Source organism: Strongylocentrotus purpuratus, unplaced genomic scaffold (assembly GCF_000002235.5).
Source record: "Strongylocentrotus purpuratus isolate Spur 01 unplaced genomic scaffold, Spur_5.0 spur5_scaffold_16, whole genome shotgun sequence".
Taxonomy (NCBI): domain Eukaryota; kingdom Metazoa; phylum Echinodermata; class Echinoidea; order Camarodonta; family Strongylocentrotidae; genus Strongylocentrotus; species Strongylocentrotus purpuratus.
Genome location: NW_022145601.1, coordinates 11,600,181 through 11,621,944, shown reverse-complemented (window position 1 = coordinate 11,621,944; position 21,764 = coordinate 11,600,181). Strand labels below are relative to the sequence as shown.

General features: G+C 37.9%; 2 protein-coding genes and 1 long non-coding RNA gene across 3 annotated transcripts; all 3 read right to left on the bottom strand.

Moving 5' to 3' along the window:
• Nucleotides 1-2,503: 2,503 nt before the first annotated feature.
• On the bottom strand, nucleotides 2,504-3,411 carry LOC105438091. Its single transcript, XR_004064426.1, has 3 exons — nucleotides 3,368-3,411; nucleotides 2,863-2,964; nucleotides 2,504-2,593 (listed from the first exon to the last, which is right to left on the bottom strand). It is a non-coding gene; the product is annotated as an uncharacterized LOC105438091 (long non-coding RNA).
• A 1,087-nt stretch (nucleotides 3,412-4,498) lies between these two features.
• Nucleotides 4,499-6,912, bottom strand: LOC105441970 (ankyrin repeat domain-containing protein 50-like). Its single transcript, XM_030987381.1, has 2 exons — nucleotides 5,345-6,912; nucleotides 4,499-4,755 (listed from the first exon to the last, which is right to left on the bottom strand). The coding sequence occupies exons 1-2, from the start codon at nucleotides 6,864-6,866 to the stop codon at nucleotides 4,499-4,501; spliced, it is 1,779 nt and encodes a 592-aa protein (XP_030843241.1). The 5' UTR covers nucleotides 6,867-6,912.
• Nucleotides 6,913-16,873: 9,961 nt separating this feature from the next.
• Nucleotides 16,874-19,915, bottom strand: LOC115924662 (ankyrin-1-like). Its single transcript, XM_030987380.1, has 4 exons — nucleotides 19,303-19,915; nucleotides 18,394-18,972; nucleotides 17,563-17,804; nucleotides 16,874-17,005 (listed from the first exon to the last, which is right to left on the bottom strand). Exons 1-4 carry the CDS (start codon nucleotides 19,913-19,915, stop codon nucleotides 16,874-16,876), a joined length of 1,566 nt encoding a protein of 521 aa, XP_030843240.1.
• Nucleotides 19,916-21,764: the final 1,849 nt, after the last annotated feature.

Sequence of the window (21,764 nt, the reverse complement as noted above, 5' to 3'; positions counted from 1 at the left end):
TCCTGGTGGAACCCCACATCTTATTGTATTCCATTCAAATAACGTTTGACCACATTGAACAATATGAGATCTGCTACTGATATAGTCCTTAAACCATGCAAGAGGTAAACCTCGAATGCCATTATAATAGAGTTTAGCTAGTGAATAATGATTAAATGTGTCAAAGTTGCTTTCTTAAAATCGATGAATATTTCAAAGTGAATCTCACTGCTTTGTTCGTGTAAAAGCAATCAATGTCATAATCTTGATGCAGCGAGCGTTTACACAATAATTTGTATAATGTACTAATAATTGAACAAGGTTTATGTAATATTGGGTAGTAATATACCCAAAATGCATGCATATTTCCTCTTTGACCAATGTTTGGTCAATTTATTAGGCCCGAATTGTACTAATATTTAAACTGGACGTTGGATTGAGACATCGTCAAAAAATTGGGTTAAAAAGAAAATTGGTCTGAGAACTAAGTTTAGGATAAGGCTTAAATGAATTAGAGTATACCTTTATTATTTTTCGAGAAAACTCATTGAATGTTTGTTTTTTTTGCGAAAACCAAACGACAGGTACATGTCGGATTAAAACAACCGTAATTATGGTGCTATGTTCATGTTGTCCAAATAACGAGCCATAGACCATGGATTAAAGGGTGATATGGAACAGATTGAGCCTGTTCCCTAATCACTGATGTCTGTGTCATCATCTTCCATTTGATCCTTCCGAGGATCAGCTGACTTTGTTCTCTCAAACGCATAGTTCTCGCAGAGCTCTTGACAATCCCCACGATTCATGCGTTCGAACGCCTTAGTCAAGTCTCCAAGGTTCCGAATCTTCTTTTGACTCTCAGCAAGAACGAGTAGTTCTTCAGTCGGATTCTTGCACTGCTCCAGTGATTGTATGTAGTCTTGAAGTTCAAGCTGATTGGCAAGACCCCTCCAGTCATCAAAAACTGGGCTTTCTCTGTTCAACCGGCAACGCAGCTCATGCTGTAGCCTAGGAGGTACTATGAAAGCAATTGGAACAGGGGCAGGGGCAGCAATATTTCCATGAGGATTATTCCCTTGGGGATTGTTGATGACTTTGATATTGTTGACGTTGATATAGACGTTTCCAGTACGCTGGTTGATATTTCGATCTGCTGAAAGTCCTGGAGCGAATTCTTGGACAATGTTTTCCACAAATGCTGGTCGGTCTAAGACTCCCACTTTCCCCTCTGCTGCAGAATCTAATGAAAGGACGGGCTCTGTCGATGATGTCGGAGCTTAAAACAAAACGAACAAAAAGGTGATATGACGTAAATCAATTACATCGTTTAAATTTCTGTAGAGCATGTAAAGGAAATAAGCGTATATCACAATAATGCGCTTCTCAAGGGCTTTTGATATTATTACCCCGGTTAAATTCCAGCAACCTTTTCAGGTAACCTGCCCACTTATTACACATGGATCGAGTGTAGCGTAATTATAAACAATAATGTTTTGCCAAAGGATTTCGTTCGCTACTATCTGTAACATAACATCAAATGTCACCTTAAAGATACGATTGATTGAGGAGATAAGATAAATTTTTGGGAGAAATAATTGACTTTTTTGTTACAGAGCCCAGGACACACCTTAATATTTTAGCTCCTTACCAATTGCTCCACTTTCTGTTACCAAATCATGTGTGACTTGGTAGGCATGTTCACTTGGCGGTGACTCTACCGATGGCGGAGTCAAAGGGCTAGGTCTTGTAAGTGCTTCAGTAGGAATACCTCCGTCTGAAATAAAGCAACGTAAAAAAAGCTTTTAAAAATGATTAAACCAGACCCCGACTTGTGCTGTAAAGAAATCTGACTGATCCGTTATCATCGCAAGTCGACTGTCGAATTATATTGTATTATTTTGGTTTATTGAAATCATTGGGATAATATCATGGAACATGTAGTGTTGAGATGAAATTGTTCAATTTACAGAGTAAAAATCATACGATATAAAATATACATCAATAATATAGTAAAGAATATGATTTAAACCAAAGGATTTAAAAACTGAGGCGCGATAGCTCAGTCGGTAGAGCAGTGGTCTCGTGATCCGGTGACCCGGGTTCGAAACCAAGTCGATGCGCTAGTGCCCTTTGGTAAGGCATTAATCCTCATTACCAGGTCCCTCGGGAGGACCTAAAGCCGTCGGCCGTCTGGTTGCTTACTTACAAGCAGTATGCTTTCTTAGCAGTCAGGTAAAATAACGACCACCTCATTCAATTACCACATTAAAAAAAAAACAAGGCAAATTTCAAGAATATAGGCCGCAGTAGCGGTTCTTATGTCCCTCCCCCTTCCCCTAAAAGTAGCACATGTAGAGAACGAAGACCCCAATCCCTGCTACCCCCTCCCCCCTCCTGCCCCTCTCTCCCCCCCCCCAAAAAAAAAAAAAAAAAAAAAACAAAACAAAACAAAACAAAACAAAACAAAACACATATACATATGTATTCCTCCAGAACCGCTCATGATAGGCCATAGTCTTACCCTTTGTGTCTGCAGGCTCAGATGATGTTGAACCTATCGTTTCAAGATCATGATGCTCGCTTCTCGTCAGCTCTTCGGAGAACTGAGATGCTGATGATACAATAATCAATCAAAATCAAATCAGAATAGCACAAATATATGGTTAGTTGCTCGATTTCGTTCCAATCGTCTCTTTACAAGAAGGAAATTGTTTCATATACCAAGCTCACCGAAATTCCATTGAATGCGTGTTATTTTACATTCCTGTTTCATTTGTACCCATGACGGTTTAGTGAAACGATGCCCTACATATCAAAAGGTTTGTGTATGAAAAAACAAAAAAGGGAAAAAATGTATTAATGTTTATCTTTAAATCTTACATTTGGATGATCTCCGTCCAACATCAGTTGGTTCAGCTTTGCCTTTGGACGATGCAGTTCCTGTCGGAGTTGATTGGGCATTTGGATTCTCATGCGGCACATCTAAATCATGAATACATGATATCAAAGTAATGAGAAGCGATTAGCCTAAAATGATAATTATTCCAACTTGGAGTCACTTGCCACGGTGCTTTAGCTACACTAAATGAAATGTTTAGCATTGCACGTAAACATAATGTGCATATGATATATTCGGATAATCGGACGTCTTTCTTACACATGTCATTAAAAATTATCTAAATTGAAAGATATAATGTTTTGAAGTGTTATGTTTGTGTTTAATCTGACGTTTTGTTACAGCTTGTCCGAAGATCAGGCAAATAACCATTCCTGAAACTGCGCAAGAATACGATCTTCTCTGCCAGCACTGCCAGTGAAGGTCTTTAAGCCCCCCCCCCCCCCACCCCTCCCTCCCCCCGAAAGGAATCCATGCGCTTGACATTACCGTTGTACTGTACTGGAAAGATGATCTTCTTCGTGATTTTTTGCTTTAAGATGAGAGTGACGAGAACTCCGGATACTACTTTTTCACGTGGCTGAAGAGTGAACGGCATCCGATGGGTAGTCATGTCAAAGAAAGCACATTCTTCAAGTTCCTAAGAAAATCAGAGATAACCATCAATTAATACCCTACGAAGTTATAGGGAACGGTGCCATAGTCGTAATTTTAAAGTTATATCATGAATTATGACCCATGTTTGAATCGAGTTTCCTGAAATTATATTATAATGAGATGGTGTTGTGCAATGAACAGTACGCTAAAGAGAAAAGTTCATAATGTCGGTATCGCTTTAAGAAATCTCTATATCTTTGGTAATGAAAAAGATATATATTAGGACCTACAGAATAGGTAACGGACGATTTGTTTGTCAGGATAATTTTCTTCGGGGGAAACAATAGTAACAATTATATTGGGATTTTTACCTCTTTTGACACTTCCTCTTTGTTTTCCAGATGTCTGACAGAAAGGGGTCCTTTTCCCCAATATACACAGTACTGCTCACTAAGAAAGGCTACCTGGTAGTCTCGTATGGTATCCTACAAAAGGTTGAACATATATGAATCAATATTGAAATAATAATAATGACAATAATAGTAATAAGAATATAGTAATTATAGTTGCAATAATGCCGCTCTTCCAGAGGGCACTGCAGTGTACTGCAGCAAATGAAGGTAATCAAATACACTGAATATTTACTTCAAGATGTGAAACGTTTATCGGGTTTGAATATTATATCTGTGATTTGTTTTATATTGTGTGTAATCGCCCCCGTCCCCTCCCCCCCCCTACCCCTCCGTGTACGCTGCCAACTACTCAGAAAACGTTAGACAAGTATTGACATCGTAACCACTGGAAGACCGGGGACACAAATAAAAGTTATTTCAATGAACATGGTAAAACAACTCTCCGTCCTAATTCCAGCGTTTGCTATACAAACAAAAACAATTATTATATATCTTAGTTGCGTGGACTTACTAAAGGATTTCCTGTCTAATTTAACATTCATTTATATTCAATAAATTTTAAAATGGACTTCAACTTCTTATTCAGCTAAAACTATACCGAACCGTTAATTTATGATAAATATACCTCTTTCATGCCGCAGAAGTCGTCTTTAATGACGAGATAGATGCGGTTTAACACATCTCTGTATGTTGACAGGGGAACGTAAGGCGTACAGATGAGCCGTTTACCGATGAAGTATCTCCTGATTAAGGAAATAATCCACCATTCCGAGAAATGGTCCAAGTACAGAGTAAGGTGATTCTTTGCGACTACACACCGAGCAGCTTTGTCAGAAGCAGGAACTATCCTTGAAAATTCATCAGACCCTTTTAACAAGACGGGCACAAAAAAGGGGACCGTGTTAATTTTGTTACGTAGTGAACTGTCATACTCTGGGATTTACTTTTCAGAAATAAAGTATTTTTGTAACTTTTGCGGGTTTACTGGGGAGCCTTGTTGGAGGGTCATTGTTTTACTCATGAACAATGACATTAAAAAATGTCAATTGCTTTTTGGTGATTGGCTATTAACAAAATGTTTTATGCATTAAATCAATACTCATAATTCCCTTCGATCTTTCCACACGAATCCTGAAAACAGCGGCTGTATATAAACTGGGCGATTTATAAGTTATTCAAACACAAAGACTGAAACAATTTTTCTTTCAGTGAATTGTTATTCTAATAGAATTTGATCATGTAAAACTCAGTGAATAAAAACATTCTCAGAGGAATATAAACATTGAAGCGAGGTCATGTGATACCAAGAAAAGTAGGGTAGAATTAATTTTGTGTGAAGATCTCTGTCATAATTGTGATGGGGTCGTCGTGGCAGTCAGGTGCTCTCTGCACTGTCACAACAAGAGAAAGGAATTTATATGTAAATATGGGATCTATGATAATAGGAAGATCTTACCAGTCCTTCGGGTGTATAGCACAATTTCTGCCTTGTCTGGGTTGGTGAAAATAGCGCTATGCGAGACCGTGACTTCCACCGGAGTTTTAAACTGAAGACCAGGAGGGGATAGCTTGAGCCCAACTGAGATGATAACTTCGTCTTTGTCCAGCTTTAAGTCAGGTGGAATGGTTGTCAATGCTTCTGCTGTGATATATTTGGCTCTGTCCACATCGTCTGGTGAAATTGGAACCTTGATGCTGTACTCGTCCAGACTTATAATCTTTGTCTCTTCTGTGATACTCTTCCTCGAGGAGCTAGAGCTGTCTTGTTTACTGGTAAGATATGGATCGTATGTTGGGGAGTATGGGCGGGGCATTAAGCTAGGGAGAGCCTTACTACCGAACGTACTGCGAAGGTAGTCATAGTGGTCCTCTTCATTAGCAAGTTTCCCCGGGTCTGCACCTTTACTAACAAGGTATTTGACAATATCAAGATGACCATTGAATGATGCTTTGTGGAGAGCTGTAACCCCATCTTTATTACCAATTTCAATGCATGCTCCTTCGTTCACAAGAAACTCGACGACTTCAAGATGGCCTTTTTGGGAAGCACAAGACAAGGGTGTCCTGTCGTTTTTGTTACATTTGTTAAGCTGTGCCCCTTTCCTAACAAGGTATTTGACAATATCAAGATGACCCTTGAAGGATGCAATGTGAAGAGCCGTAAACCCATCTTTATCGCCAATTTCAATGCCTGCCCCTTTGTTCACGATATACTGGACGACTTTAAAATGGCCTTCTTGAGAAGCACAATACAAGGGGGTCCTGTCGGTTTTGTCACATTTGTCAAGTTGAGACCCTTTACTAACAAGGTATTTGACAATGTCAAGGCGTCCGCCAAATGAAGCCAAAGTAAGTGCGGTCCAACCATCGTCAGTGCTCCTATCCAGTTCTGCTCCTTGACTGGTTAGATATTTCACTACATCAATATCACCAGTTTGTGATGCAGTATGTAGAGCTGAATATCCATCTTTACCACATGTGTTAATGTTGGCTCCTTCTGTCAAAAGGTAATCTGCAATATCAAGATGGCCACTGTCTAAAGCAAGGTGTAGAGGTGTCCAGTAATCATTACCAAGTCTCTCCAGCTCTGCCCCTTTAGTAACAAGGTATTTGACAACATCAAAATGACCATTGAATGATGCTACGTGAAGAGCTGTAAACCCATCTTTGTCACCAATTTCAATATCTGCCCCTTCGTTCACTAACATCTGTACCACATGAAGATGGCCTTTCTTCGAGCATAAATGAACCGATGTTTGTAGGTTAGCATCGATCACATTCACTTTTGCTCCATGGTGGGTGAGGCATTTAACCGTTTGCAAATGTCCGTTTTCCGAAGCAATGTGAAGGGGTGTTTTGCCAGATGCATTCGTGCAGTTTACATCAACTCCTCCCGAATCCTCTGACTTGTCTTCCGAGTCGATTAATGATTGTATCTTCAGGAAGTCTCCTTTTGCTGCTGCTGAAAAGAGCGCCATGTTTAACGTAATTCACACCCACAACGTTTTTCTCTCTATGATATTACCGTGCTCTCCAAACACCATGTTACTTATTGTAATGTGACATTAAACTGCTGTGTAAATTAGCCCGTACCCTTTAGTAGCGATGATATTTGGTCTATTCTGAAGGAACGCTCAAGCGTGATTATATGAAAGCAATACATAAATTGGACTTTGCATTCAGTTCTGTATTCGGCTTTAGAAGTCTGCCTACATTACTGTACTGCGTTCTGCAACAATACAGTTCTATTGCCTTGCAATTTCTCTTTATTTGTTGTTTATTGGGGGGGGGGGGGCTGAAATAAACCTGGTTTTAGATCTGCGCGATAGAAAAAGAACATGGCGGATCAATATTTCATTACGACTCATCCATAACCAATGCTAGGTTGACCTGCCTCCCCCTCCCCACGCACACAAACACACACACTCAGACACATCGATTACTAAGAAATATGAGAGAAAACAGGGAAAAGAGAGAAAGATAAAAGGGACAGAGAAAGGAAAAGGAATACGATCTCTACTATCGCTTTTCATTAACACTCTACATGTGTAATGCTGTAAACTGCTGATGTAGAGTACTCGCTTCATTTCTCTAGAATTTATGTCCAAATTTGATAGTGTATCGCCACCAATTAAGCATTAAAAGATGCTAACGAAGTGCCAATTATTCGCCTCTCTCCATGTACATATGCACTTCATACTTTGGTCAAAATGCATAACTTTCATAATTCTCATATTGAATACATTCTCAGAAATCTTTTAGTAAAAAGAGGATGAACTAACATCTTCGCTCTTTAAAATAAGTTTTACATATGAAATAGAGAAATTTCGATTCACGGGTAGTTCAACTGACAGAAGATACAAGACCGACAACAGACCGGAGACACAATTACATTGCTCCAACTCGCCGAGAATCGGTCCCTCAGTCACACTGGCAAACCGACTTCGCACCGACTCCAAAAAGTTCAAACTGACCTATTTTGTTTGGCCTCTGTGGATAATATAATCGGTTGTCTGGTCTGGTCTGGATGTATTTGTATTTGATTTGTCGTAGTATTACAAAAACATGGTTCACTTCAATTTTCTTCATGGATTTTCTTCTGGAGACTATAAATATTTAAATATCACCTTTATTTTTTTGTTCCATTCAGCAGACAATATTATGGTTCGTGATTGTGATGTCACTGTCCTCCAAAGAGAAGTGTTCCGAATTTTTTATTGTTATAGTGATGGATTTTAACAATCTATCCTTTCTTATACTTTTCTTTCCTTCCTTAAAGGAAAAAGAAATCAGGGAAAAGAACAAATGATCCCTGATATTTTCTGAGTGCAAAGATAAATATGCAGATATTATGTTGTAAGCATATGGAAACGTTGTATCATCCGCTCAATCTGACTTGCGTGCATAGAACAAATAAGCATTTTTCCATGAAAAAGTGAAGTTTCCTAAAATGTGCGTTTCTTTCCAGCATTGGGGCGCCCGGAAGTCATTCGGGTAACATTTCATAAAGTATAATATAAAAAGACCATATGCAAATTTTCTGTACTTTTGTCGGAAAAAATACATTTATCCAGCACAATGTCGTCTCTTTTTACGTTGGAGAAGAGCAAATAGCGAGTTTCAATCACACTTTGGCCGCTCTCGCAAGCTCTCACTCGTTTCACTGTGGTCAGAAGACTTTGGGGCAAGCGGTTAATGAAAATACTAATCGTTAGCTTTCTTCTGGTATCAAACTTATTTTGATTGATTGTACAATTTTGTCGGAATAAAGGAAACAAAAAGGCTCGACCAATAACTTATCAGCGTCTGAATTGACATTTTGACCTTGAATTCCCTGATGCAAGCGCACTAATGACGTCATCTTCGCTAAATCGGTGTCTTTTATCGTAAAATGCGACACTTTCACAATGTTTATACATCTTTTTTCAATTATTAGTAAGATATAACATATTTTTTCTGATATCACTGAAGTTTTGGGTTTTGTTTAATGAGTAATTTTAAATTAAGACCCATTTTACTGTTTTAATTTACTGGATCGTACCATTAAAGTCGCAGGGTAGAAAAATGCATTTTCCAACCGCGCCAAATTTAATTAACGTTCCGACATTCTGTTAAATGGGTTCGTGTTGTTAAGAATCCACTGCTTTCTGCTCCAACAAACGTCCACATGCGGAGTCGTTTATCAACTAAATTAATTTATGGATGCTTCCTAGCTTCCCAGGTGTTTGTGTTGCTGCTGAAGCATTTCATTCACCTACTATCATGCTTTGTACTCCAATTGCCAGAACGCAATTTTCATTTTGGTTTTATAGTTTCATCGTATTCAAATTTATGAATGCTTCCTCCCCAGGTGTTTGTGGTGTTTATGCATTTCATTCACCTGTTATTATTCTTTGTACTCCAATTGTTAGAATACAAAATGCATTTTGGTTTTATAGTTCCATGCAATAAGTAAGTCAATAAAAGAGTATGTTCTGCACAATAAAAACAATGTGTGTCCCTATTTTACAATGTAATGTGTCCCCTCATTTTGTAAAGGTAAATTTACCCATTCACATAATGGAACTACCTGCCCGATGAAGCCAGTGGCCTATGACCCCTGAGCACTCAACACCGTGTGGGAGTCAGTTCGTGATCAAATTCTTTTATGAGACAAATACAAGCAAACGTTTCCATATGAAATATATGGAGTTTAATGTGAGATGGAAGTTGTCATTTAAGTCCTGGTACTTTACACAGAATAGGTGTTCTTGGGTTGATTAATTCACATTTAGATTTGAAGGTTCTTTCTTTAGTTTCAGATCAAATTGGAAGATACATTCCAATGAAAGATATTTAACAGGATTTAGAAATTATGATACATTGCAAATGTATATTTTCCAGTACGAGGAAAGGTGTTTAAAATGCTAGAGTTTTTGATGAATTTGAAAAGAGATTTGGATAATACGGGTAGGGGGAATGAGAAAAGTATAATAGGAGGATATTTTTCGTGATGAGTAGTCTGGTATCGGTCTCGTTTATATGATTGAGATATAAGGTTAGAGAGGATTGGTCACACATAAACATCAACAATTAAATCGGTCTGTGTAGAATAATGTGTAGACCAGTTCGTAATTAGCACATGGTTCAAATCACCTCAAACATCCACAGATATTCTACCTTCTGTACAAAGTAACCTTGGTCTTCCAATGTCAAATGTATACAAACTGGAGTACTGGATCCGAGAAAGTCGTTGCTAAAAGTTCATTTGTGGGTTCATCTGTGGGTTGAAATACCCTAGCTATACCTTTAATTCAGTATTCCGAAAATCAGAAGTTTTCAGAAAATCACCCCAACATGTATTGCTTTATGGTATGAAATATATATTGCCCTAGAATGGTCAAAACCCTATGGCGCTGACTTTTTAAAATCATTGCCAAGAATCGGGTAATTCTCTAAAACAACCAGCAGCTACCTACATGCAATTTAATTCTAAGAGCGTATACTGATTAGCGTTCACTTTGTTGTCAAATACACACACGCATGATACATGTAATAATCTCAGCAATTTATTCTCTTTCTGCCAAAATTATTTGTGTATGAAACTCGTGACTGATGAAGCATTGAGAGCTCTACAGAGTGAGTCAGAAAAAAATGTCCAAATTTGTAAAAGTGGTATTGTTTAAAGTATAAATATTTAATCGTTGATTTCATGATATATCTTGATAGAGTTATCCTCCCATTACATTTAGGTACCATTTACATTTGAATCTCTGCATGTAAGACTGAACATCAGACATTCTTTACAAGACTGCCAGATCTGACTTGCGCCAAGTAGCTAGGTGAGGAATAAAATAGTGTTTTGAACAAAGACTGCCAGAGGGTTAGGGAAAAGTTGAGTGGCCGCTGTCCTCTTGGTGCGTATTGGCGGATGTTGTGCTTCATGATGATGAAGATGATGATGAAGATTAAGATGATGACAATGATGATGGTGATGACATGATGGTGGTAGTGAATTTGTACTTAAGGGAAATATTGTCAGGGTATATGCCACTTAAACATTCAGCGATCTTGATAAAAAATCATTGCTTAATCAGAAAAGGGGAAATTATGAAACAATTGTCAAGGTGTGTGCTGTGTATGCGTGTGTGTGTGTGTGTGCGTGTGTGTGCATGCATGTGTGTGTGTGCGTGTGCGTCTGGTGTGTGTGCGTGTGTGTGTGTGTGTGTGTCTGTCTAACTGTCTTTATTCAATGCACTGTTTTATTCCTCACCCGGTCATTTGGCGCAAGTGAGATCTGGCAGTCTTGTAAAGATTGTCTGATGTTCCGTCATGCATGCAGAGATTCAAATGAAAATGGTACCTAAATGTACTAGGAGGATAACTCTATCAAGACATATCATGAAACCCATGATTAAATATTCATACTTCAAACATTAGAACTTTTAAAAAGTGGGACATTTTTTCTGACTCACTCTGTATAGGACCGCGTTCCATTCAATGCCCTTTTTGAATGAATGGTATTCTAATGTCACTGGGTGTGCAAATATGTAATTTCTTTTCAAACTGAGATTCTCACAATTTATTCAATTTAATTCGATTCAATTTATTTCAAACACAAATATAAACACATTTCATATAAAATACATAATATAATATGCTATCCATAATACATTGTATGTAGGAGTGCCCCATGTAAGAAGGCACTAACGAGAAAAACAGAAAATAATGATATTTTTGTACACAACAAACAAGAATTGTCCACGAATTCATCACAATCCATTGACCCAATTGCCAATTTGAGATTCGCATATAGATTAAGAGATATCATTATTCAAACATTCATAACTGCGTTATTTTTGATCGATTTATTAAAACGTTTGCAATCATGAGTTTCTTATTTCTCTGCTTTCACACAAAATTAATGAACTTATAACAAAGGAGCGCCTATCATACCTATCTATAACGAATATCATCATGATATACATAAAAGTTCAATTAATTCAATGCAATTAAAAATATATATGTACATAAAGTATACATCAACAGTTTGATAAGTATAAAGAAGAATAAACGTCGAATAAAGGTGACATAAAAGACGAACCCCTTTGTAAGAAACGTTTGAATGAGAAGGATCTCACGCAAAACGCAATAATGTTCAGTTTTATGAGGGATCCCCTTTATTCCCCGCTATTTGTCAAGTTGTGTTAGTTTAATTAAATGCAAAAAATGCTTTCAAAGAATGCTATCAATACGTCTTGAATGTTGCGTTTTCCGGCTGTTGCCCCCCCCCCCCCCCAAGGAATAAAATCGCTGGCTTTGCATGCAACAGGAGCTCATTGTTTTCATTATCTTAAACAAAATGTTCAATTTAACACCTCTGGTTCATTCTAGATACTTCAAATGTTGAATTCATTTAATTTGATGTGTTTTGAATTGATGTTAATACATTTCCATGTACGGTACATGTACATCACTTTTCTGGTTACAATCCTGTCAATGTTTATTATTTCTTTCATTATATTTTTGAATTGATTGATTTATTTACGAACAGCAAATAAATACTATTCATTTCATACAACAATTTTTATATGTACAAGAAGAGAAAATATTGGTTGGTAAAATGGTTGGATAATAGCATATGTGCTATTTGACCCTAACGCCTTACAGCTAAACAATGTATTTTGTACTAGTAAACTTTACAAAACAAAACAAAAACAAAGAAATTAATTTAGTATTGCAATCAATTCTATAAAATATATAACTTTAACAATGTCTTACAAGATTCAAACTGATAATACGAAATATAATTTTTCTACACATACAGACTATTTGCATTGAATTTTTATTTATGATTTGTTAAACAAATGTGTTGTAACAGAATCTGACATTATAGGTAATCAAGTATCTAATCACAAGAGACAATAAAAATCGACCATGTGTCGTTCTAAATTTTGGCAGACGTAATTGGTCACCTTCTGTTTGCCCTGTGGAGTAGCTATACTCTAGAATATCACAGTAATCTATCAAAATATGAGGCAAACTTTCATTAAACAGATCAAACATGAAGTAGTGGAGCTGTATAAGTTCTTCACTCTCTTAATGAAAAAAAGCACGAACTTCCATTTTCTGCGAATATAATGTTTTTAATATAATATGCTTCTTAATATTGCTTTCCCACACCTGTGTGGTTTTATCCACTTTTTATATGATAATGGATATTGTCAAAGTACTCCAACTTTCATCCTGATACACTAATTTACTTAAAGGGAACCAAAACCTTCATACTAAGTTACTTTTATTTTTAAGTTTAAGATATTTGAATAAAATCGGTGAAAATTTGAACAAAATCGGGCAAGGAAAAAGGAAGTTAAAGCTTTTTGAAATGACTAGTCACTAGAGGGCGATATTCAATTTGATGACATCATTTGTGGACAACTCTCCATGCCTTTTGTACATCAAATTTCACAATTCTTTCGTTTTATTCGTTTTTATTTGTGTTCTTGATCCGACTTCATAACATCTGAAGTAGAATATCATTTTTACATTCTATACCTTACTTTCAGGGAAGTAGGTTATCTCAATCACAGGAAAGAAGGAAAAACATGAAATTTGATGTATGTTTCCACTCTTGTAATATGCTTCGTTGCATCAAGATTATTACATTGCTTGCTTTTACAGGAACGAAGAAGTGAGATTGAGGAACAATGAGCCATAGACCCTGGGTTAAAGGTTGATATGGAACAGATCGAGTATGTTCCCTAATCACTGGTATCTGTGTCATCATCTTCCATTTGATCCTTCCGAGGATCAGCTGACTTTGTTCTCTCAAACGCACAGTTCTCGCAGAGTTCTTGACAATCCCCACGATTCATGCGTTCGAACGCCTTGGCCAAGTCCCCAAGGTTTCTGAATCTTCTTTTGACTCTCAGCAAGTACGAGTAGTTCTTTAGTCGGATTCTTGCTCTGCTCCAGTGATTGTATGTAGTCTCCAAGTCCCAGCTGATCGGCAAGACCCCTCCAGTCATCAAAAACTGGGCTTTCTCTGTTCAACCGGCAACGCAGCTCATGCTGTAGCCTAGGAGGTACTACGGAAGCAATTGCAACAGGAGCATGGGCAACAGTATTTCCCTGAGAATTATTCCCTTGGGGGTTGTTGATGACCATCCCTTGGACGTTGATATAGACGTTCCCAGGAAGCTGGTGCATATTCCGATCTGCTGTAAGTCCTGGAATCAATTCTTGGACAATGTTTGCCACAATTCCTGGTGGGGCTCCCATTGTCCTCTCTGCTGCAGACTCTACCGGTTGGACGGGCACTGTCGATGATGAAAAAGCTTAAAACAAAACGAACAAAAGATGATATGAGTAATTCGATTATATCTTTCAAATTTCCGTAGAGCATGTAAATGAAATAAGCGTGTTATCACAATATATATATATATATGCGCTTCTCAAGGACTCTATTATCCCGGTTATGTTCAAGCAACCGTTTCAGGTAACCTGCCCACTTATTACACATGTATCGAGTGTAGCATAATTATAAACAATAATGTTTTGCCAAAGGATTTCGTTCGTTAATATATGTAACATAGCATCAAATGTCACCTTAAAGTTACGATTGATTGAGGAGATAAGATAAATTTTTGGGAGAAATAATTGACTTTTTTGTTACAGAGCCCAGGACACACCTTAATATTTTAGCTCCTTACCAATTGCTCCTCTTTCTGTTACCAAATCATGTGTGACTTGGTAGGCATGTTCACTTGGCGGTGACTCTACCGATGGCGGAGTCAAAGGGCTAGGTCTTGTAAGTGCTTCAGTAGGAATACCTCCGTCTGAAATAAAGCAACGTAAAAAAAAAGCTTTTAAAAATGATTAAACCAGACCCCGACTTGTGCTGTAAAGAAATCTGACTGATCCGTTATCATCGCAAGTCGACTGTCGAATTATATTGTATTATTTTGGTTTATTGAAATCATTGGGATAATATCATGGAACATGTAGTGTTGAGATGAAATTGTTCAATTTACAGAGTAAAAATCATACGATATAAAATATACATCAATAATATAGTAAAGAATATGATTTAAACCAAAGGAGTTAAAAACTGAGGCGCGATAGCTCAGTCGGTAGAGCAGTGGTCTCGTGATCCGGTGACCCGGGTTCGAAACCAAGTCGATGCGCTAGTGCCCTTTGGTAAGGCATTAATCCTCATTACCAGGTCCCTCGGGAGGACCTAAAGCCGTCGGCCGTCTGGTTGCTTACTTACAAGCAGTATGCTTTCTTAGCAGTCAGGTAAAATAACGACCACCTCATTCAATTACCACATTAAAAAAAAAAGCAAGGCAAATTTCAAGAATATAGGCCGCAGTAGCGGTTCTTATGTCCCTCCCCCTTCCCCTAAAAGTAGCACATGTAGAAAACAAAGACCCCACTCCCTGCTACCCCCCCCCCCCCCCCCTCCTGCCCCCTCCCCCCTAAAAAAAACCCATATACATATGTATTCCTCCAGAACCGCTCATGATAGGCCATAGTCTTACCCTTTGTGTCTGTAGGCTCAGGTGATGTTGAACCTATCGTTTCAAGATCATGATGCTCGCTTCTCGTCAGCTCTTCGGAGAACTGAGATGCTGATGATACAATAATCAATCAAAATCAAATCAGAATAGCACAAATATATGGTGAGTTGTTCGATTTCGTTCCAATCGTCTCTTTACAATAAGGAAATTGTTTCATATACCAAGCTCACCGAAATTCCATTGAATGCGTGTTATTTTACATTCCTGTTTCATTTGTACCCATGACGGTTTAGTGAAACGATGCCCTGCATATCAAAAGGTTTGTGTATGAAAAAACAAAAAAGGGAAAAAAATTATTAATGTTTATCTTTAAATCTTACATTTGGATGATCTCCGTCCAATATCAGTTGGTTCAGCTTTGCCTTTGGACGATGCAGTTCCTGTCGGAGTTGATTGGGCATTTGGATTCTCATGCGGCACATCTAAATCATGAATACATGATATCAAAGTGATGAGAAGCGATTAGCCTAAAATGATAATTATTCCAACTTGGAGTCACTTGCCATGGTGCTTTAGCTACACTAAATGAAATGTTTAGCATTGCACGTAAACATAATGTGCATATGATATATATATATATATGTGTGTGTGTGTGTACAGGGTGGCCCAAAATATAAGCACTAGCATACTGGTACTAGCAGTAGTATAATCTTTCCAAATATCCAAATAGCATTTTGTCCGGTATCAATGAAATTGCGTTTTAAAAATTCGGATAATCGGACGTCTTTCTTACACATCTCATTAATAATTATCTTAATTGAAAGAAATAATGTTTTGAAGTGTTACGTTTGTGTTTAATCTGACGTTTTGTTACAGCTTGTCCGAAGATCAGGTAAATAACCATTCCTGAAACTGCGCCAGAATACGATCTTCTCTGCCAGCACTGCCAGTGGAGGTCTTTAAGCCCCCCCCCCCCCCCCACCCCCTCCCTCCCCCGAAAGGAATCCATGCTCTTGACATTACCGTTGTACTGTACTGGAAAGATGATCTTCTTCGTGATTTTTTGCTTCAAGATGAGAGTGACGAGAACTCCGGATACTACTTTTTCACGTGGCTGAAGAGTGAACGGCATCCGATGGGTAGTCATGTCAAAGAAAGCACATTCTTCAAGTTCCTAAGAAAATCAGAGATAACCATCAATTAATACCCTACGAAGTTATAGGGAACGGTGCCATAGTCGTAATTTTAAAGTTATTTTATGAATTATGACCCATGTTTGAATCGAGTTTCCTGAAATTATATTATAATGAGATGGTGTTGTGCAATGAACAGTACGCTAAAGAGAAAAGTTCATAATGTCGGTATCGCTTTAAGAAATCTCTATATCTTTGGTAATGCAAAAGATGTATATTAGGACCTACAGAATAGGTAACGGATGATTTGTTTGTCAGGATAATTTTCTTCGGGGGAAACAACAGTAACAATTATATTGGGATTGTTACCTCTTTTGACACTTCCTCTTTGTTTTCCAGATGTCTGACAGAAAGGGGTCCTTTTCCCCAATATACACAGTACTGCTCACCAAGAAAGGCTACCTGGTAGTCTCGTATGGTATCCTACAAAAGGTTGAACATATATGAATCAATATTGAAATAATAATAATGACAATAATAGTAATAAGAATATAGTAATTATAGTTGCAATAATGCCGCTCTTCCAGAGGGCACTGCAGTGTACTGCAGCAAATGAAGGTAATCAAATACACTGAATATTTACTTCAAGATGTGAAACGTTTATCGGGTTTGAATATTATATCTGTGATTTGTTTTATATTGTGTGTAACCGCCCCCGTCCCCTCCCCCCCCCCCCCTACCCCTCCGTGTACGCTGCCAACTACTCAGAAAACGTTAGACAAGTATTGACATCGTAACCACTGGAAGACCGGGGACACAAATAAAAGTTATTTCAATGAACATGGTAAAACAACTTTCCGTCCTAATTCCAGCGTTTGCTATACAAACAAAAACAATTATTATATATCTTAGTTGCATGGACTTACTAAAGGATTTCCTGTCTAATTTAACATTCATTTATATTCAATAAATTTTAAAATGGACTTCAACTTCTTATTCAGCTAAAACTATACCGAACCGTTAATTTATGATAAATATACCTCTTTCATGCCGCAGAAGTCGTCTTTAATGACGAGATAGATGCGGTTTAACACATCTCTGTATGTTGACAGGGGAACGTAAGGCGTACAGATGAGCCGTTTACCGATGAAGTATCTCCTGATTAAGGAAATAATCCACCATTCCGAGAAATGGTCCAAGTACAGAGTAAGGTGATTCTTTGCGACTACACACCGAGCAGCTTTGTCAGAAGCAGGAACTATCCTTGAAAATTCATCAGACCCTTTAAACAAGACGGGCACAAAAAAGGGGACCGTCTTAATTTTGTTACGTAGTGAACTGTCATACTCTGGGATTTACTTTTCAGAAATAAAGTATTTTTGTAACTTTTGCGGGTTTACTGGGGAGCCTTGTTGGAGGGTCATTGTTTTACTCATGAACAATGACATTAAAAAATGTCAATTGCTTTTTGGTGATTGGCTATTAACAAAATGTTTTATGCATTAAATCAATACTCATAATTCCCTTCGATCTTTCAAAACGAATCCTGAAAACAGCGGCTGTATATAAACTGTGCGATTTATAAGTTATTCAAACACAAAGACTGAAACAATTTTTCTTTAAGTGAATTGTTATTCTAATAGAATTTGATCATGCAAAACTCAGTGAATAAAAACATTCTCAGAGGAATATAAACATTGAAGCGAGGTCATGTGATACCAAGAAAAGTAGGGTAGAATTAATTTTGTGTGAAGATCTCTGTCATAATTGTGATGGGGTCGTCGTGGCAGTCAGGTGCTCTCTGCACTGTCACAACAAGAGAAAGGAATTTATATGTAAATATGGGATCTATGGTAATAGGAAGATCTTACCAGTCCTTCGGGTGTATAGCACAATCTCTGCCTTGTCTGGGTTGGTGAAAATAGCGCTATGCGAGACCGTGACTTCCACCGGAGTTTTAAACTGAAGACCAGGAGGGGAAAGCTTGAGCCCAACTGAGATGATAACTTCGTCTTTGTCCAGCTTTAAGTCAGATGGAATGGTTGTCAATGCTTCTGCTGTGATATATTTGGCTCTGTCCACATCGTCTGGTGAAATTGGAACCTTGATGCTGTACTCGTCCAGACTTATAATCTTTGTCTCTTCTGTGATACTCTTCCTCGAGGAGCTAGAGCTGTCTTGTTTACTGGTAAGATATGGATCGTATGTTGGGGAGTATGGGCGGGGCATTAAGCTAGGGAGAGCCTTACTACCGAACGTACTGGGAAGGTAGTCATAGTGGTCCTCTTCATTAGCAAGTTTCCCCAGGTCTGCACCTTTACTAACAAGGTATTTGACAATATCAAGATAACCATTGAATGATGCTCTGTGGAGAGCTGTAACCCCATCTTTATTACCAATTTCAATGCATGCTCCTTCGTTCACAAGAAACTCGACGACTTCAAGATGGCCTTTTTGGGAAGCATAAGACAAGGGTGTCCTGTAGTTGTTGTCACATATGTCAAGCTGTGCCCCTTTCCTAACAAGGTATTTGACATTATCAAGATGACCCTTGAATGATGCAATGTGAAGAGCTGTAACCCCATCTTTATCACCAATTTCAATGCCTGCCCCTTCGTTCACGATATACTCGACGACTTCTAGATGGCCTTCTTGAGAAGCATAAGACAAGGGTGTCCTGTCGATATCGTCACATTTGTCAAGCTGTGCCCCTTCGTTAACGAGAACTTTGACAATGTTAAGGTGTCCCTCCAATGAAGCCAAACTAAGTGCGGTCTTACCATCTTCAGTGCTCCTATCCAGCTCAGCTCCATGACTGGTTAGATATTTCACTCCATCAATGTTACCAGTTTGTGAGGCAGTATGTAGAGCTGTACATCCACCTTTACCACACCTATTAATGTTGGCTTTTTTTGTCAAAAGGTACTCCGCGATGTCTAGATGGCCACCGTCTAAAGCAAGGTTTAGTGGTGTCCAGTAATCATTAGCAAGTCTCTCCAGCTCTGCCCCTTTGCTAACAAGGTATTTGACAATGTCAACATGACCCTCGAATGATGCTATGTGAAGAGCTGTAAACTCATCTTTGTCACAAATTTCAATATCTGCTCCTTCCTTCACTAACAGCTCTACCACATGAAGATGGCCTATCTTTGAGCATAAGTGAACCGATGTCTGTAGGTTAGCATCGATTACATTCACTTTTGCTCCATGATGGGTAAGCCATTCAACCGTTTGCAAATGTCCGTTTTCCGAAGCAATGTGAAGGGGTGTCTTGCCAGACGCATCCGAGCAGTTTACATCAACTCCTCCCGAACCCTTTGATTTGTCTTCTGAGACGATTAATGATTGTATCTTCAGGACGTCTCCTTTTGCTGCTGCTGAAAACAGCGCCATGTTAAACGTAATTCAAACCCGCAACGTTTTTGTCTCTATGATATTACCGTGCTTTCCAAACACCATGTTACTTATTGTAATGTGACATTGAAATACTGGGTAAATTGGCACGTACCCTTTAGTAGCGTTTTCTATTTGGTCTATTCTGTAGGAGCAATCAAGCGTGATTATATGAAAACATTTCATAAATTGGACTTTGCACTCATATCCCTATCGGCTTTAGAAGTCTGAAAACAATACTGGACAGTGTATTACAACAATACAATCCTATTGCCAAAAATATACCTGGTTTCTGATTTGCGGGAAAAAAGAAAAAAAGAGAAAGACGAAAGGGAGAGAAAAAAAAATGGTCTCTATCATCGCTTTCCTTGAACACTCTATAGATTGTGAAATGCTGTTACCTGTTGATGTAGAGTGCTCGCTTCATTTCTCTAGAATTGTCAGGATATAAACCAAACTTGTCAGTATATCTTCATCAATTAGTCATTATAACATGCTATTAAACAAGGTGCTTACTATTCGTCTTTCTTAATTTAAATATGCACTTCATACCCGAGCCCTTCGCTCATAATTCATGCATTTGCAATAATCTCATATTTAATACATTCTCAGAACTTTGTTAGTGAAAAAGATAAACTAACATCCTCTTTTTTTGAAAACTAGTTCTTCAAATGAAAGAGAGAAATTTAGATTCACGGATTGTTCAACTAACAGAAGACGCCAGACCGACAAAAGACCGGACACACTATTATATTGCCCCGAATCGCCGAGAATCGGTCGATTTGAAGTCGGTTTTTTGGAGGTATGATTAATACCTCAGTCACACTGCATGGCAAACCGACTTTGCACTGACTCCAAAGAGTCCAAACTGACTTATTTTTGGCCACTGTGGATAATGTAATCGGTTGTCTGGTCTGGGTGCACGTGGATGTCTTTGTATTGGATTTGTAGTACGTAGTACGTATTTGATTTCTAGTTCGTAGTACGTATTACAAGATAAGGTTCACTTCTATATTTCTCCGAGGATCTACTTAAATATCACCTTTATTTATGTATTCCATTAAGAAGAAAATATTATGTTTCATGATTTTTGTGTCACTGTCCTCCAAAATGTTCAGAATATATAATTGTTATAGTGATGGACTTTGACAAACTATCCCTTTATTGTACTTTTCTTTTCTTAAATGTAAAAGGAACCAGGGAAAAGAACAAAAAATCTCAGCTATTTACTTAGTGCAAGGATAAATATTCTAACTTCTGTACAAGTAACCTAAGTCTGCCCATATCAAATAGTATACAAACTGCAGTACTGGATCCGAGAAAGGCGTTGCTGAAGGTTCATTTGTGGGTTGAAATACCCTTAACATATCTTTAATTCAGTATTCTGAAAATCAGAAGTTTTCAGAATATCACCCCCAATATGAATAGCTTGATGGTATAAAATATGAATCTGTTGTAAGTAAATTGCCCCTAGAATGGTCAAAAGCTGTGGCGCTGAAGTTTTAAAATCATTGCCAAGAATCGGGTAATTCTCTAAAACAACCAGCAGCTACCTACATGCAACTTAATTCTAAGAGCGTATACTGATTAGCGTTCACTTTGTTACCAAATACACACACGGATGATACATGTAATAATCTCGGCAACTTATTGTCTTTCTGCCAAAATTATATGTGTATAAACCCCTCGACTGATGAAGCATTGAGAGCTCTACAGAGTGAGTCAGAAAAAAAATGTCCCACTTTTTAAAAGTTGTATTGTTTGAAGTATGAATATTTAATCGCTGATTTCATGATATCTCTTGATAGAGTTATCCTCCCAGTACATTTAGGTACCATTTTCATTTGAA

Bases quoted from the DNA above. Each gene is read 5' to 3' on its own strand.
- LOC105441970 (XM_030987381.1), bottom strand. From the start codon at position 6,866: ATGGCGCTCTTTTCAGCAGCAGCAAAAGGAGACTTCCTGAAGATACAA. The intron at 4,756-5,344 runs GTAAGATCTTCC...TCTTGTTAAAAG, and splicing joins GCTATACACCCGAAGGACTG to GGTCTGATGAATTTTCAAGG.
- LOC115924662 (XM_030987380.1), bottom strand. From the start codon at position 19,915: ATGGCGCTGTTTTCAGCAGCAGCAAAAGGAGACGTCCTGAAGATACAA. The intron at 18,973-19,302 runs GTAAGACCGCAC...CTTCCCAAAAAG, and splicing joins GGATAGGAGCACTGAAGATG to GCCATCTTGAAGTCGTCGAG. The intron at 17,805-18,393 runs GTAAGATCTTCC...TCTTGTTTAAAG, and splicing joins GCTATACACCCGAAGGACTG to GGTCTGATGAATTTTCAAGG.